The 16,687-nt window shown below is 40.8% G+C and overlaps 1 protein-coding gene and 1 long non-coding RNA gene across 2 annotated transcripts in view; both read left to right on the forward strand.

The window, feature by feature from the left end:
* The window catches only part of LOC309493774 (uncharacterized protein), a 55,948-nt gene that overhangs the window by 20,079 nt on the left and 19,182 nt on the right, over positions 1-16,687 (forward strand). Inside the window, exon 8 of the mRNA XM_082163016.1 lies at positions 8,284-8,361. Within this exon, the coding sequence (XP_082019142.1) occupies positions 8,284-8,361 (78 nt within the window). The remainder of the gene's footprint in view (positions 1-8,283; positions 8,362-16,687) is intronic.
* Positions 22-3,985, forward strand: LOC309494895. The gene is made up of 3 exons (XR_014204476.1): positions 22-239; positions 3,254-3,310; positions 3,941-3,985. It is a non-coding gene; the product is annotated as an uncharacterized lncRNA (long non-coding RNA).

The raw sequence follows: 16,687 nt of genomic DNA on the forward strand, positions 1-16,687 counted from the left end.
CACTCAGACACACTCGCTCACACACTCACTCAGACACACACACTCAGAGTTCATGAGTTTAATCGCAGCTTTCTATTTCATTTTAGTGATATTAAGTTTATATCTGTATTTATTTGCTGCTACACTATATTGATGAGATGATTTCTTATAGAAGGAACAGTACAGACGAATGATATTTATCATTAGTCATCGTCGCTATATCAGGAGGATACTGGATAACGTTAGCCTACTCGTGGTAAGTCTGATTTTTTTTTTTTATAATACTGGCTTTTTTCCGGTGGAGAGGCATTTTAGAGCTCAGTGAGAGCCCATAACATTATACAGCTGTGTTGACTTGATTTAACTGTTAGCCCAATCATTAGCTGCTACATGACTTGTTTATCTACATTCGGTTACAGTCTTTGATTAGATCATATTTGCTTCGATTAGATCATATTTCCCCCCAGCCACTCCAAACAACATTTGGCCGATGCCATAGGACCAGAGCGCTGTCAATCACTGCCTGATTCAACTTTGGCAATGTAAAGCCTTTTTACCATGCCAATAAAGCTATTTAAACCTGAATTTCTCAATTGCTGATTAATTTGCGATGCAAAGTTTTTGAAAGAGGAGAGACACGACTTGACCACAGACCACGTCTCTGTTCGTAATAATGTAAACACTCAATTATTTTGAAGTATCTCCCTGGTTGCAATATTTATTCTGATTACCTTTGTGTGATACAGATGACTGATAAAGCTATTATATGTATCTAGTAGAGGTGGGAATCTTTAGTCGCCTCACGATCCGATCCGATTCCGATTCTGGAGGTCACGATCCGATTCCAGATCGATTCTTTATCTACTTTTCCCCCCTTATTAATTCATTAGTTTACATAAGTAATTAAGTACTTTTTAAAAAATAATTCCAAATAAAAATAAATAAAATTGAAACAGTTGTATTTTAAGAATTTTAAACTTATATAACTTCAAACCATACAAGCAAGTAGCAAATAATAAAGAGGAGCATAGAAACATGACAAACAACAAAAGAGTGCTTTCAGTATTTAAGATTATCTGAACATTTTCCATTCAAGAACTGTGAGTGATTTTTCTTCATCGTACTTTTGTATTTTACTATGACATAGACTGCGGGAGATCTATTAAGCTGCATTCACGCTCGGATCTCTTTTGAAATATAAGAAGTAATGTGGTTTGTCCTGTCCGTTTAATCCCTTAAAGGTGCTCTAAGTGATGTCACGCGTTTTTTAGGCCAAAACATTTTTTGTCACATACAGCAAACATCTCCTCACTATCCGCTAGCTGCCTGTCCCCCGAACACACTGTAAAAAAACGCGTCTCTGTTGACACCACAGGCTCCACAAACGGCAACAAAAACAAACTGGGCTCACCCGCACCACGAAACACAACAAACAGTGCTCCAGCCAATCACCGACAAGAAGTATTTGAGGGGTGTGGTTTGGGGGTTAGTGCGCGTGGACATGAAGGGGGTGTGGAGGAGAGACGAGAGAGAAGCATGAAGAGGGAAGTTTGAATTATGGCCGACACACGACTAAAGAGACGACGTTCCGATGAACAAATTGTAAAGAAGAGGGACAAGGATAAGGAACGCGCGAAGTCCCGAATTTACATCGGAAAAACCCTCGAAAGGTGGCGAGAACTCCGCCGGCAGAAGGGCTTCCAATCCGACATTCAGTTGCTCTGTTTTTGCAGAACAGGTAAATCCATTTTTCTTTCTAAATTGACGTTCATGTTTGCCAAACCAACACAAGGATGTAATTAGCTAGAACTATGCAGTCAGCGTTAGCTTTGGTGAATACAACATATGTTTCTAGCAGCTAGTGATCAATCTCTATTGTAAATGGTCAAGCAAATTCACAGTAGGGCGACAATTTGTGTGAATTATTGTTTTCACCCACTGTTTGTTATGGATTTGAATGTTCATTTATAGGCTATTGACAACTTTGACTAAATTTGTTTACGCCGCCGCCGTTGTTTATGCTCACTGGGAAACGCGAAGCTAACGTTATCTTGCTATTATTGCGTCCTTGTATGGGAGCTATAGTTATAACCTCAGGTGGCGAAACGATTTTAAGACAATGTTTCTCTTTTTCTGCATTCTGTTCTGCAATATATAAAAGCATTTATCTTACTTGGTGACATTACACATTGAATGAAGTATCAGTAAAACTTAACTTTGTTTTTAGTGACTACTTTGACTTTCCTTTATGCCGGAAGGGAGGGGAGGAGGGAGGAGACGGGATGAGGAGGAGGGAGGGTCTTGCTAGCCTCCGTTTTGTTTGACAACAATTCGAATATCAACACTCCCGGCATCACTTAGAGCACCTTTAAGACATAACTGGCTGTGTTTACGTTCATTTTGCACAAGTTACAGGGAGTCGCACAGCCGCTTGCGCGAGCAGTCTCGTACACAAACAAAGCGCGCGTCAGCATTTAAAATTGAAAGCAGCCTTCTGTTAGTGAGATTCATATTTTAAATATATAAGTACACTGCATTCCAAACCACATAAATGATGACTTCGTAGAGCATTGTTAAGGAAAATACCGACAGGCGAGACAGCACACTTTAAGTATAACATCAAAACAAGCGCACGTCTCTCACAGCGCATCCTGTGCAATGAAGCCTGTGAATGTCCTTGTAATTCGCTTCAACCTTTCCGAACTTTATGAAAGATTATTTTACGGAAGGTTCGAGTTGTGTACGTGTGTGAGGAATTGTTAGCAAGCAGAAGACGGTGTTTCTAAAGCAAACTCAGCGTCATCGCACATCTGGTAAAAAACTAAGCTCAGAATCGATCCAGAATCGTTGGAGAGAGAATCGCGATGCATCGATGGATCGATTTTTTTCTCCCACCACTAGTATCTAGTATGAGTAACAAAATGATTTTTCTGTGTCTATATTTGACTAATAATAATGAAAAAGAGTGCACTTCAAATGAACATTTCTGAGAAAATTTTTTAATCTTTAATAGTCTTTAATAATAATATATGTCCAAATTAAAAACTTAATACATGCAAGTAATTATGACTGAACAAATCCAGCAACTAGGGAATACACAGCCATATGTTTATATATAGGGCAATACAGCCATCTACTGGTAACACAACAGTATTACAGATGATAAATGCTGCTTGACTCCGAGGTAAATATTTAGTACTGTAAAATCCCTTAAATATATAAGCAGTCTGTATTGTTAGATTATAATACATTTCTTCTCTCATTTTCCTGGGAGTGGAGCAACTTTTCCATAAACAAAATTCTGATGCTGACACAGAGGATGGATAGCCTGGTAATACCAGACTCTGCTACTTCACTTTGCTTCATAGACAGAGTCTGGAATGGCATAACAGAGAAGTGTTTTCTCTCTCGCTAGGGGGCGCTTGTCTGAAGTTTAAAATCATTGGTTACCCGTAAGCCAATCAGATAAGTTTAGTTATGACGTATCTTATGCGCCTGTACAGCCGCATCGAACCACAGACATCATGCATCGAACTCAAATCTATGATCGAACTTCCACTGTAAACCTGCTGTAAACACATGATGATGCGAGCGAAATACCGGAGTGAACATGGCTGTAAACGACTTTTGCAGATTATGCGAAGTTAATCTACGCATCCACGGTACAATCACGGCCTCTAAACATATTTTTGACATAACAGAGCGAATTGCATCCCGTGTCTCGTTTCCCATTTCCGCGGTCGTTTCGGTTTTTGATTTCTCTAACCTACAATGTAACACTCGGCGCTTAGCGTCTACGTCACGGCTCTCAGCCTGCCCTCTGTTCGTTGATTGGCCCGGCCGTCCGAAGGCCGATGGAAAAATGAAAGATAGGCTGCTATCTCAGACTGACTACAGGAGCGAAATGAAATTAGCGGAGGTAGGAAGTCTGACGTAGTCAGGCTAGAGGATGGAGTGATAGTACCAGAGATCCACTGTCCCTATCAGACAATAATCTTACTTTATTCAGACAGCAAATATTCAATTTCCTCTAGATTAAAACAAACATAGTTCACAAGTACACAAGAGGTTGCACTTTATTCTTATTAGTCTATGCTGATCTTGGATTAGCATACCAACAGCATATGAATGTTGAGGGCATAGTTCACCCAAAAATACAATTCTCTCTTATTTTACTCACCCTCATGCTGTCCCAGATGCATTTTACTTTCTTTCTACAGATAAACACAAATTAAGATTGTAAGGAAAGTAATCCATCTCTGTGAGTCCTAAAGACACTTTAAACCACACAGTGACCGTGACGGTAATCCATGCGTCCTCAGTGGAAGAATCAATGCCTTCTGAAGTCAAACAATAGGCTAGATAAGAAAAATACTAATAATATGACTGTTTTAACTATTAAAAATCACTTCTGACCAACTGTCTTACGTACATGGGTTACAATCCACTTGTATTATGGTCTCACTGAGATGGATTATTTCCTTAAAACTCTTTGTCTATGTTTATGTGAAGAAGAAAGTCATATACATCTGGGATGGCATGAAGGAGAGTAAATGATGAGAGAATCCTCATGTTTTGGGTGGACTATCCTTGTTCTGCTTGTGTCCAGTCACTGCTTTGTTACTTGTACTGCAACAGGAACTGTTCAAAGAATCATTGCATCATTTAAAATGTATATGCATTTTAAATATGTATTCTGTATTTGTAATTGTGCATTTTGTATAGTAATGTACTGTGCATTACATGTATATTATGCAGTTAATGTTTTGTGGATTCTGGTCTTTCCGGTCACAACATAATTGCATCCAAGACCTTCACCTCGGTACTTGTGTATATGCTTTACTGACAATAAAGAATGTACATTTATTTGAATTCATATTTTCAATTACATTCATTTAACTGGTTGTACAAGTCACGATTGAAATGGTTGATGATTGTTAAAATATATTTTCAATTTTAAATGTTAGAAGATAGTGTTAATTAAATGAAATAACTAAATACAATTGTCAATTAAAAAAATGGCAACAAGAACATTCTTTGTGTGACATATGTAATGAAATGCCCTTTGAGGTCTGTATCATCTGATAGCAGGCCACGACTGTAATTTTCATATTGTTTAAATTCCTCTTATTTAAGTGATTGTTAATTTTGATGGTGTAAATGTATATCATGCTAACGATGAGTAGTGTGATGATGGCCATGTTTGCCAACCTTGATTACCTGGTTGAAGTGAAACTTTCTTGACGGCTGAATATATCACACACGTTTGCTAGTATTCTCTTTAAATTGTAACAGCTCAACCTATTCAGAGCCTAACATGCAGAATAATCATCAGGAATAAACAAATATTCTCTGAAAACATTGGACACTACAATATTTTAAGTATTATATACAGTACTTTAATGTGCAATTACACCTGAATAGACTGAATAGATCTCTTGTGCTCCTAAAAGCTTCTGCCAACTAAGTAGTAGCAGCAGGTAAATACAGATAAAAAATAAATAAAAAAACATAACTTAATATCACTAAAATGAAATAGAAAGCTGCGATTAGACGCTCACATAAACACACCACTGACGTCTTCACTTCCAGGTCACGAAGCTGTCAATCAAAAACTCAGTAACCAATGAGAACACACTGCTACTAGCCCCGCCCTCACGAGAGAAATGTGTCAGAACGGCGAACGAAAACTTCAGAAGCGTAAATGAAAACTCTGGAAGTGCATTTGTAAGTTCAGATCAGCGATTGAAATATGAGAAATAGTTAGCAAAACATGCAGTGTATTAAAAACGAAGTAAAAAAAAATGCCTGCTATTTATTATTTTTCAGTTTTAGAGATAATTTATTTAGATTCAATTTATATTTTCATTAGTTTCTTGAAAAGTTACATTCATTTTTATTGGCACAATAATAATTCCATAGATCTCACGTCCTCTTCAGATCTATAAATAAGTAGGAATGTCTGTCCAGTAACTAATGATGAACGTAAGGCGAACTGCACAGTTTCATTTGCTCACGCAGACTTCGGTGGACTTCTGTCTATAAGCAGTAAGTTATACCATGACAGACAAATCCCTGCTTTTAAAGGTATAGGCCTATTGGGTTTTTGTTTTTTTGTTAATCTCTTAATATAATATTCCATACATTGTCAGAGCTTGGTAGACAGATCACTTTTATATTTGTAGACGTTATTAGACAGATTAATTCATAGATTATAATTAATGTTATTTATTAAAAACCTTTATAAATAATAATAGCATGCATAATAAATGATGATCATATCTGTCATACACCATTTATGGCTGAAAAGTGCTAAATTATTTAGAAAAAAATGTGTCAAATAATTACATAATAATGTAGTCATAATTTAAGTAGTAAATAAATTAAATATGGAAAAAATTATCCCATCCCTGCAGAATTGTCAAAAACTGCTTAAGGCACACCAACATATACTGAAGAGTTATGTAGAAATAAATAAAATAATCAAATGTAAAATAATAATGTGTTCTTTTGCAAGTTCACATACTTGATCTCATGTTTTATCGTGGTTTATTGTTGAGCTGTCAAGTTGTCATGTTGAAATAATCAGTTCCAAGACCTTGACACATTTTTATTTTATTAAATATTTGATTTGATTATTATCATTATTGTTTTAATAGGACGTACTGAATATTCTTCAGTTTTATGCAAAACATAATTATGACAAATAGAATATCAGATCTCTGTCATGTGGCGAAAGATAAATGCAAAACATATTTATTCATTAGTTACTTTAATGGACAAATTAAACCATGTTATTCTTGATTGCAAGTGAATCATATGTGTTATTTCATTATTATTATATTGTGAGTCTGTAGTTATTAATGTGAATATCGTTTCCTTGTTGGATGTTCAGTTGAAGGTTTGTCTGTTGTCATCGGTTCACTCCTGCTGGCTGATGTTGGAACTGCACCATTCAAAAGTAGATGAATATCCGTATAAATCATTGCAAGCAACATATAAATGGCACAGATTAGTTTGGTGTTATTGAGATGCTTAAGAAAAGCTTCATCATTATAATATTAGGAGGCCTTTAGCTTCAGTTAAACATGTGATGTCTTCGGCTCACACTTGCCAAACAGGAAGTGAAACTACAGCCACAGGAAGAGCTTTGAGGCTTCAGCTAAACACACTACGTTTCCCACAATGCAACTCTTCTCCCAGAGCTCATATGATGGAGAGAGTGATTTTAATGTTCAAGAAATATTCTGTATTATTTATAGTTTCTGTAAACAACAGTGTTTCTCCATGCTGTCGATTACCACAGAAAATACCCCTAACACACATTTCTTCTTCATCTCATGTCTTTTTCATTCAGAGTTTGGCAAGGATTGTTTCCTTAAAATGTTTGACATGTTTTCCTATAAGTGTATGATGCTTAACATGTAATTAACATGTCTTGAAAATATATTAAAATATTTAGAAGTAGAAAATGAGCAAAAGGGCAACAGAAAACACTGAAACATGTTAAAGACAGAACAGAAACAGGTTGTGGTTGATGATTAATTTCCTGGTCAAAACTGAGAGGCGTTTTCACACCTAACGCCACATGGAAACACAGACACAGTTTCTCATCACGTGAGATGAGCATCAAGCGTATTATTTGACTCTCCACATATAGATGAGAGCAGTATTATTGCTGTTTGAGTTTCAGAGAGTCTATAGAGCGCTGTAACTGTCACATGTGAAACTTTTATTAACACACTCCTGTATCTTCACATCATTCATCAGTTTGGAGAGTTAATCATGATGATCTTCCTCTTTCAGTTCATCATGTTGCTGGTGGGAATGTGAGCACAGCGTCATCTGGAGGATTATTCATCATCATCATCATCATCATCATCATATTATTATTATTATTATTAATAATAATATTATTTTTAATGTAAATAAAAATCTATCAATAAGGAGTACATAAATATATATATATTGAACTAATTCATAGGCTAAATATATTTGATTATTCAATGTATATGAAACAATTAAAAAACATGTTTGTGTTTTTGACAGTCAGAAGAAAAGAATAAACAGAAGATCTGCTATAAATGAGGTGAGATGATCAAAAATAAAAATGGCTTTTTTGTATATTTAGAGATGTTTTTTATGGCTGGTCCAACTTGTGATCAAGTCAGTTTACATCATATGTTGTGAAATGATCAGACTGCTCAAACATCTAATGACAAACTCTGATTGAGACATGAACTCACAATGTTTAAAATCTCTTATTTTTTGTGCTGTAAATTCCTTCTCTCTGTTTCCCTGTAGAACGATGATCCCAGTGCAAACACATATGCAGCTCTTGAGCTCAAGTCAAGATCACCTGACCTCTACGACACACTCACAGTAAGAGACATATCAAAAACTACATGTGCAAAACAGTTTGTGCATTAAAAACAGTTTGTGCATTAAAAACAGTTTGTGCATTAAAAACAGTTGGGTAATCTGTCAAATAATATTATCTGTGTTTTACAAAGACTGTCTGACCTGCTGTTCACCAGTCCGGCTCTTCTGAATATGAGAATCTGACTCTTCAGTAGCTCTTCAAGTCTTCTCAAGAAGAAACTCTCCTCACTCTTACTCAATAGATACTAAACAGTCCTTACATTCATTCTTTTCAATCTATACTATATGAGCAATCTCACCAACAGAAATCAAAATTTTTAAATTGTCATGTCAATTGACCCAGAAAGGTGTACTTCCATGATAAACTCCCTAGACAAAGAAAAAAATGTACCAAGTAAACTTGAATTTTTTATGGAGGATTTGATTGTAGAAAATCTGCAAAGGAAACAAGACAAAAAAGTAAAGAAGGAACGAAGACGGAGGAAGGGAAAATCCTCATAAGAAGAAAATAATCCCCAAAGGAGAGATGATGCAAATAATTAGACAGCAAGAGAGATTAAATAAAACACTTAATGAGAGGAAAGCACCGTGAAGAAATTTGTTTAAAATATGAAATGGAGAAACGAACAGAGAGAGTTGATCTTCTTTTTACTGAAAAAAGAGAAACATCAACGCTGTCTGTTAGAGACGCAGCCCTGTCATTTTCTAAAGTGTTGATACATACATTTGCTGTAAAGAAACGGAGCTTGAAACTGCAAACGTCCGTTATAGCTTTTAGTGCATATAGGTCAGAGTAAAGAGCAAAACATGTGTAACCTTTGATTCGCTATGAGAATTGTTGAAAGTGTGAAAAACCGTTGCTGCGAGCAAGAAGAGCTCAGCAAATGTGGTCAACGAGCTCGCATCTACAAGAGACCAGAAAAGAGGAGCTTGTATACACAGTTATAGGAACTCGGGGCAGCCTAAACTGGGGTGTGTTTCCCGAACAACGACGTAACTCGCTGCTTAACTATCATAGTACGATGCATCGCTGAAGAAATCAACTGGCTAGTCACGACTGTTTCCCGAAACCATACTGTCACAAATTGGTCGTTCAACCACGTTGGTTAATGATGTCACGCAGGTGGTGGAGTAATAACTAATTTGAATGAATCTGTTGAGATCGAATTAATGCTAGATTTTTTTGCTGTAAATTACAGACAATAGTCTGAGGACTATTTCTAATTTTTCTCAGTTATTTTGCTCTATTTCCAGATTCAATCACAGGCTCGTTCTTACCATAGATATTATGTAGAGACTAGATGCCCTATTGGCCGCTGGGCACTGAGAAATGCGGCCGCCATCTTAAACCGGTCGTATTCCTAGTTTTGTTGCGTGGCAGCAGTGAAGATGCTAGAGCACTGTGGAGCATTTTCCTGTTGTAATCGGCGGACCATCGCAAATAGGGCCCGGGGGATCACTTTTAACATTACCGTACTATTGGTTGTATTTTGTGAATAGAATATTACCAGATAATTGAGAAGGAGCAAGGATCTTTGATATTACTGTACTGAAATCGTAGCCAGCTAACGTTAGCTAGGCAATGTTTATGTAGCCCCTATCCACCAACCATTTGCTCTAGGCCAGAGTCTGTTGATAAGGACCTGAGTTCTTTTATTCCTAAATGATCTGTTAACTAGGGGTGTAAATATTAATCGATTCGTATCGATGCATCAATTATACAGCCGACGATTCGATGCATCGATGCGTCCGCAACAGTATCGATTAATGTGTTTATTTTGCCGCCTGTCTATTTTCAGCATCTGCTCCGACATATGCGTACAACCTACTAAACTGCGGGTGGCGCTAACCTCATTATTGTCTTCTACTTCACACCGCTTCACACGCGTTCCTTACGTTTCACAGTCTATCTATGTTCACACACATTGCTGAGTCTGACTTTCAAGAGCGATGGAACCGTCAGAGCGAGCTGGCAATGACAGTGAAATGTTACACACTCCAGTCGGCGTCAAGTCATGGGTGTGGAAGTATTTTGGCTTCAGGAAAACAGATGGAGCAGTGGTAAGAGATGTTGCCGTTTGTCTGATTGCGCCCGTTTCACACATACTCCGTTTGCAGTGCATGCGGTGTGTATTTACCCATGTTGACAGGTTAGAGCTTTCACACTGCACGCGGTTGCGGTCCGTTTATCCGTTCCAGTTGCGGTGCGTATAGCCTACAGCAGTGCAGAGATCGTTTCCACACCGAGTCTATTTCTGCTGTGCTGCACGCGCTGAATTAAAGTGACAGCGCATGTTACGTGGTCAAAATGAACACAGACTGACATGAAAATGTAGTAATTTCACCATAAATGTGTTTAATTAAATAAATTGTAGTAATCTCACCATAAATGTATTTAATTTAATTCTACTATTTTTCACAGTCATCTTTTTTACTTTAAGACCGGGGTAAAGCAAGGAAAACTACAATTTACCTCAACAAGGCGACATAATGAACGAACACTTGTCTCATTCGTGGAGGTGGAAAAAAAACTATTTCTTTGTGACATGCAATTGTATTCTGTATTCTCAATAAAAGGCAGATTATTTATTATTTTTGTTGATTTATTTTAAACTTAATCGATATCATGTAAAAATATCTAGTATTGAATCGTATCGAGGGGAATTCTTAAGTATCGAAAATAATCGAATGGTTGGCTTAAGAAATCGGTATCGTATCGAATCGTCATGAAGGCTCCGATTTACACCCCTACTGTTAACCCTGTCTTCTAATATAAATTAACCTCCAGGAAATCACTTTATGCAAGTGTCACGGGGTGACTATGTTCAGTGGGGGAGGAACGCACATGCCAGGGAATGGGTTTCCCTCTGGGAATGTTTTTAATGTAACACCCAGCAAAATGGCTGTTTCCTGTGCCTGGATGTAAATAGTGACAATCTAGCAATCTAATAGATAAATCAGCTTCAGGTGTTCGGCGGGAATAGTCTATGCTGGCGATTGGCCCACATGTGTGACGGGAGTGCTTTATATGTTCATTGTTGCTGACAGTTGGAGGGCAGCAGACGCGGGGGAGAACGCGGCAGGAGACGAGGGAGAGACCGGCGCCCAGGAAGGGGCGCTCGGCCGATGAAAGGGCAGCAGACGCGGGGGAGAACGCGGCAGGAGACGAGGGAGAGACCGGCGCCCAGGAAGGGGCGCTCGGCCGACGATTTGATCGAGCACGTTTGTAACGCGAAACCGACGAGGATCTGAAACGAAACCAGCATTCTGACGGAACTGGAATTCGCGATCACTACGGCTGCCGCCGTCGCGTGGACACGGCCCCGATTGTCGGGTTGAGAGGCGTGTGTGCCTGCTTCGTGGTTCAATGTGATGGGATGTGTGACTGCCTGTGACTCCCCTGACCTGTACGGTACGGTGAGCTTTGCTCATATTCTGTTTTCTCTGCCAGTTGAAAAGGGATTCCCTCGGCCCGACTGTTCTACTGTTCTGCTGCTCTACTACCCTACTGTTGTACTGCTTTTCTTCTTTCAACACAGCAGCTAATCAGCCCAGCCCAACTTCAAGGAGATGTTTGCTTGGACACTGTTCAATTGCCTTGGTCACAGTGAGTTTACTGTTTTGAAGTGTCCTGTTCTTAAAGTGTTCACATTGGGAAGGTTGTAGTGTGTGCACGAGTGCTTTGACGGTTTTGGATTGTTTGGTCTGCATCTACAGTTCCAGATAAACAGCCTCCTGAGTCCAGTGAAGAGCCTGCTAAAGCTGTGAGTTATACGTACCCGCCACTCTCTGTCTGAGTCCAGTGAAGAGCCTGCTAAAGCTGTGAGTTATACGCACCCGCCACTCTCTGTCTGAGTCCAGTGAAGAGCCTGCTAAAGCTGTGAGTTATACGTACCCGCCACTCTCTGTCTGAGTCCAGTGAAGAGCCTGCTAAAGCTGTGAGTTATACGTACCCTCCATTCTCTGTCTGAGTCCAGTGAAGAGCCTGCTAAAGCTGTGAGTTATACGTACCCTCCATTCTCTGTCTGAGTCCAGTGAAGAGCTTGCTGAAGCTGTGAGTTATACGTACCCGCCACTCTCTGTCTGAGTCCAGTGAAGAGCCTGCTAAAGCTGTGAGTTATACGTACCCTCCACTCTCTGTCTGAGTCCAGTGAAGAGCCTGCTAAAGCTGTGAGTTATACGTACCCTCCATTCTCTGTCTGAGTCCAGTGAAGAGCCTGCTAAAGCTGTGAAGTATACGTACCCTCCATTCTCTGCCTGAAGAGAGAACGAGGAACTGCTGGTCGATTCCTCCTGGGAGTAATTGCTCACTTTAAAGACTCTTTTAATCATTTAATAAATATAAAACCTTTTGAAGCTATTCTGTGTCCTGTTCTGACTTTGTGGGAATACGGTCTTGCTCCTCAGGGTGGTACGCAATTTAGGGGAGGCGGTTAGCGTCCCCCGCCTGTGACAATTGGCGTAGTCGGCAGGATTCCGCCCTGGGTTTGAGCAACCGTAGACCTCCAAATGTCAGACGACGAAGCACCAGCAACATGCCCCCAAGTTATGCCGGTCTTAATGGGTGCCCCTTGGGCGCGGAGGTTCGGAGGACCAGGATCAGAGCTAAGTTTGCAGGGGTGGAAGTCGCGCACCGAGTGCCTGGCTTGCAGGGACTGAATGCGGGAGCAGTATGCCCGGCTAAAGGGAGGACGTGATGGTGGCCTGGAGGTTTGCGGCAAGTTTCAGATGGCTGATTCAAGAGCTGCCTGGATACACTGGAGACGTGACTTTGGAGGGTGTAGCGAGGAGATGACAGCAATTACGAGTGATTTGAGAGCTGGATTGCCTTGGGCCGTGGAAGACGGAATCTGATGAGAGCAAGAGAGATGACTTTGGGCTGGGACAAGCAAGTGCATGCTATTTTAAACAACTTCCATACTGGAGGTGTATTATTGTTCTGCTGCTCTACTGTATTAATACTGCCTCACTTGTGTTGTAGCAACGACCCGCTATCCCCACTGTGCCATTCCAGAGACTTTTTTTTTTCCATCCAGGTTCTAGGGACTAGAACTCAATAGTGGGGGAGGATGTCACGGGGTGACTATGTTCAGTGGGGGAGGAACGCACATGCCAGGGAATGGGTTTCCCTCTGGGAATGTTTTTAATGTAACACCCAGCAAAATGGCTGTTTCCTGTGCCTGGATGTAAATAGTGACAATCTAGCAATCTAATAGATAAATCAGCTTCAGGTGTTCGGCGGGAATAGTCTATGCTGGCGATTGGCCCACATGTGTGACGGGAGTGCTTTATATGTTCATTGTTGCTGACAGTTGGAGGGCAGCAGACGCGGGGGAGAACGCGGCAGGAGACGAGGGAGAGACCGGCGCCCAGGAAGGGGCGCTCGGCCGATGAAAGGGCAGCAGACGCGGGGGAGAACGCGGCAGGAGACGAGGGAGAGACCGGCGCCCAGGAAGGGGCGCTCGGCCGACGATTTGATCGAGCACGTTTGTAACGCGAAACCGACGAGGATCTGAAACGAAACCAGCATTCTGACGGAACTGGAATTCGCGATCACTACGGCTGCCGCCGTCGCGTGGACACGGCCCCGATTGTCGGGTTGAGAGGCGTGTGTGCCTGCTTCGTGGTTCAATGTGATGGGATGTGTGACTGCCTGTGACTCCCCTGACCTGTACGGTACGGTGAGCTTTGCTCATATTCTGTTTTCTCTGCCAGTTGAAAAGGGATTCCCTCGGCCCGACTGTTCTACTGTTCTGCTGCTCTACTACCCTACTGTTGTACTGCTTTTCTTCTTTCAACACAGCAGCTAATCAGCCCAGCCCAACTTCAAGGAGATGTTTGCTTGGACACTGTTCAATTGCCTTGGTCACAGTGAGTTTACTGTTTTGAAGTGTCCTGTTCTTAAAGTGTTCACATTGGGAAGGTTGTAGTGTGTGCACGAGTGCTTTGACGGTTTTGGATTGTTTGGTCTGCATCTACAGTTCCAGATAAACAGCCTCCTGAGTCCAGTGAAGAGCCTGCTAAAGCTGTGAGTTATACGTACCCGCCACTCTCTGTCTGAGTCCAGTGAAGAGCCTGCTAAAGCTGTGAGTTATACGCACCCGCCACTCTCTGTCTGAGTCCAGTGAAGAGCCTGCTAAAGCTGTGAGTTATACGTACCCTCCATTCTCTGTCTGAGTCCAGTGAAGAGCCTGCCGAAGCTGTGAGTTATACGCACCCGCCACTCTCTGTCTGAGTCCAGTGAAGAGCCTGCTAAAGCTGTGAGTTATACGTACCCTCCATTCTCTGTCTGAGTCCAGTGAAGAGCCTGCTAAAGCTGTGAGTTATACGTACCCTCCATTCTCTGTCTGAGTCCAGTGAAGAGCCTGCTGAAGCTGTGAGTTATACGTACCCGCCACTCTCTGTCTGAGTCCAGTGAAGAGCTTGCTGAAGCTGTGAGTTATACGTACCCGCTACTCTCTGTCTGAGTCCAGTGAAGAGCCTGCTAAAGCTGTGAGTTATACGTACCCGCCACTCTCTGTCTGAGTCCAGTGAAGAGCCTGCTGAAGCTGTGAGTTATACGTACCCGCCACTCTCTGTCTGAGTCCAGTGAAGAGCCTGCTAAAGCTGTGAGTTATACGTACCCTCCATTCTCTGTCTGAGTCCAGTGAAGAGCCTGCTAAAGCTGTGAGTTATACGTACCCGCTACTCTCTGTCTGAGTCCAGTGAAGAGCCTGCTGAAGCTGTGAGTTATACGTACCCGCCACTCTCTGTCTGAGTCCAGTGAAGAGCCTGCTAAAGCTGTGAGTTATACGTACCCTCCATTCTCTGTCTGAGTCCAGTGAAGAGCCTGCTAAAGCTGTGAGTTATACGTACCCTCCATTCTCTGTCTGAGTCCAGTGAAGAGCTTGCTGAAGCTGTGAGTTATACGTACCCGCCACTCTCTGTCTGAGTCCAGTGAAGAGCCTGCTAAAGCTGTGAGTTATACGTACCCTCCACTCTCTGTCTGAGTCCAGTGAAGAGCCTGCTAAAGCTGTGAGTTATACGTACCCTCCATTCTCTGTCTGAGTCCAGTGAAGAGCCTGCTAAAGCTGTGAAGTATACGTACCCTCCATTCTCTGCCTGAAGAAAGAACGAGGAACTGCTGGTCGATTCCTCCTGGGAGTAATTGCTCACTTTAAAGACTCTTTTAATCATTTAATAAATATAAAACCATTTGAAGCTATTCTGTGTCCTGTTCTGACTTTGTGGGAATACGGTCTTGCTCCTCAGGGTGGTACGCAATTTAGGGGAGGCGGTTAGCGTCCCCCGCCTGTGACACAAGCAGTCTGTTTACTTAGCACTTGAGTTGTTTATAAATCACTTTTAAACTACAAAAACACACACACTCACAAAATAACGTTTAAATCGATATGTATTGTATTAAATGTAAGGTAAATTGAAACTTTGAATTTAAATGAAATGAAATAGATCAATTATTTGAATTTGACAATGTAAATGAAAACTAAACCAAATAAAATAAAATATGACAAAACAACCCTCTTGTGATTGCCTTCCTTTTAACAGTAACTAAACACTTTTTTTTTTTACCGTATCACGGCAGGATTGTCAATATTAAGTCACTGTCTGAATGTATTTAACTCACTAAAGTTAACCATATATAGGCATACACCCTTTCTTTCTGTTTAACTTTAAGTTATACTATCAAATTAACTTATAACTCTGTATCACTTGTATAAGCTCTAATAACCCTTTTAAACTTTTAACATCCAAAAATACACTCAAAATGGAAAGAAAAAGACCGGTCACAATATTATTAGTGCACTTGAATGTTAACACACATCCCACCCCGTTGCAGGCCTGATTTGGAGCTTGAGTGCGTAGTGGCCGAGAAAACGAAAATGGCCCCTTCGCTCGAGGGAGCAAACAAAAATAATTGTTTCAAAAGTTACCTCAATCTGGTTGCTAGTGTACGTTGAAACACATCCGCATTCATCACATTGAAATGGTCCGGTGTCCCATGGGTTGCAATGTCTCAGTGTACGACAGATGCAGAGGTTGTTTGAGCGTCAGATCCTCATAAAATTACTGAACGATGCTCACCGACAAGTTCATCCCGGGAAACGAAAGTATACGTAGTTATCCTGAAACTCCGCTCGGTTTAAGCAGATGACAACAACAGTTTCAGTCTACAAAGAATGCCAACACACACAAGCGTTCAACTCTTGCCGAGCCAACATGCAAAGACGGCAAAACTCACATGAAACAGTCCGCAGAAATCACAAGCCTCCTCCTAAGTGAAGAAATACGAGCAGTACTTCTTATTACAAGAAAGATTCTTGCGCTA

The sequence above is a fragment of the Leuciscus leuciscus genome, assembly GCF_965113295.1.
Source record: "Leuciscus leuciscus genome assembly, chromosome: 3".
In the NCBI taxonomy this organism is placed as follows: domain Eukaryota; kingdom Metazoa; phylum Chordata; class Actinopteri; order Cypriniformes; family Leuciscidae; genus Leuciscus; species Leuciscus leuciscus.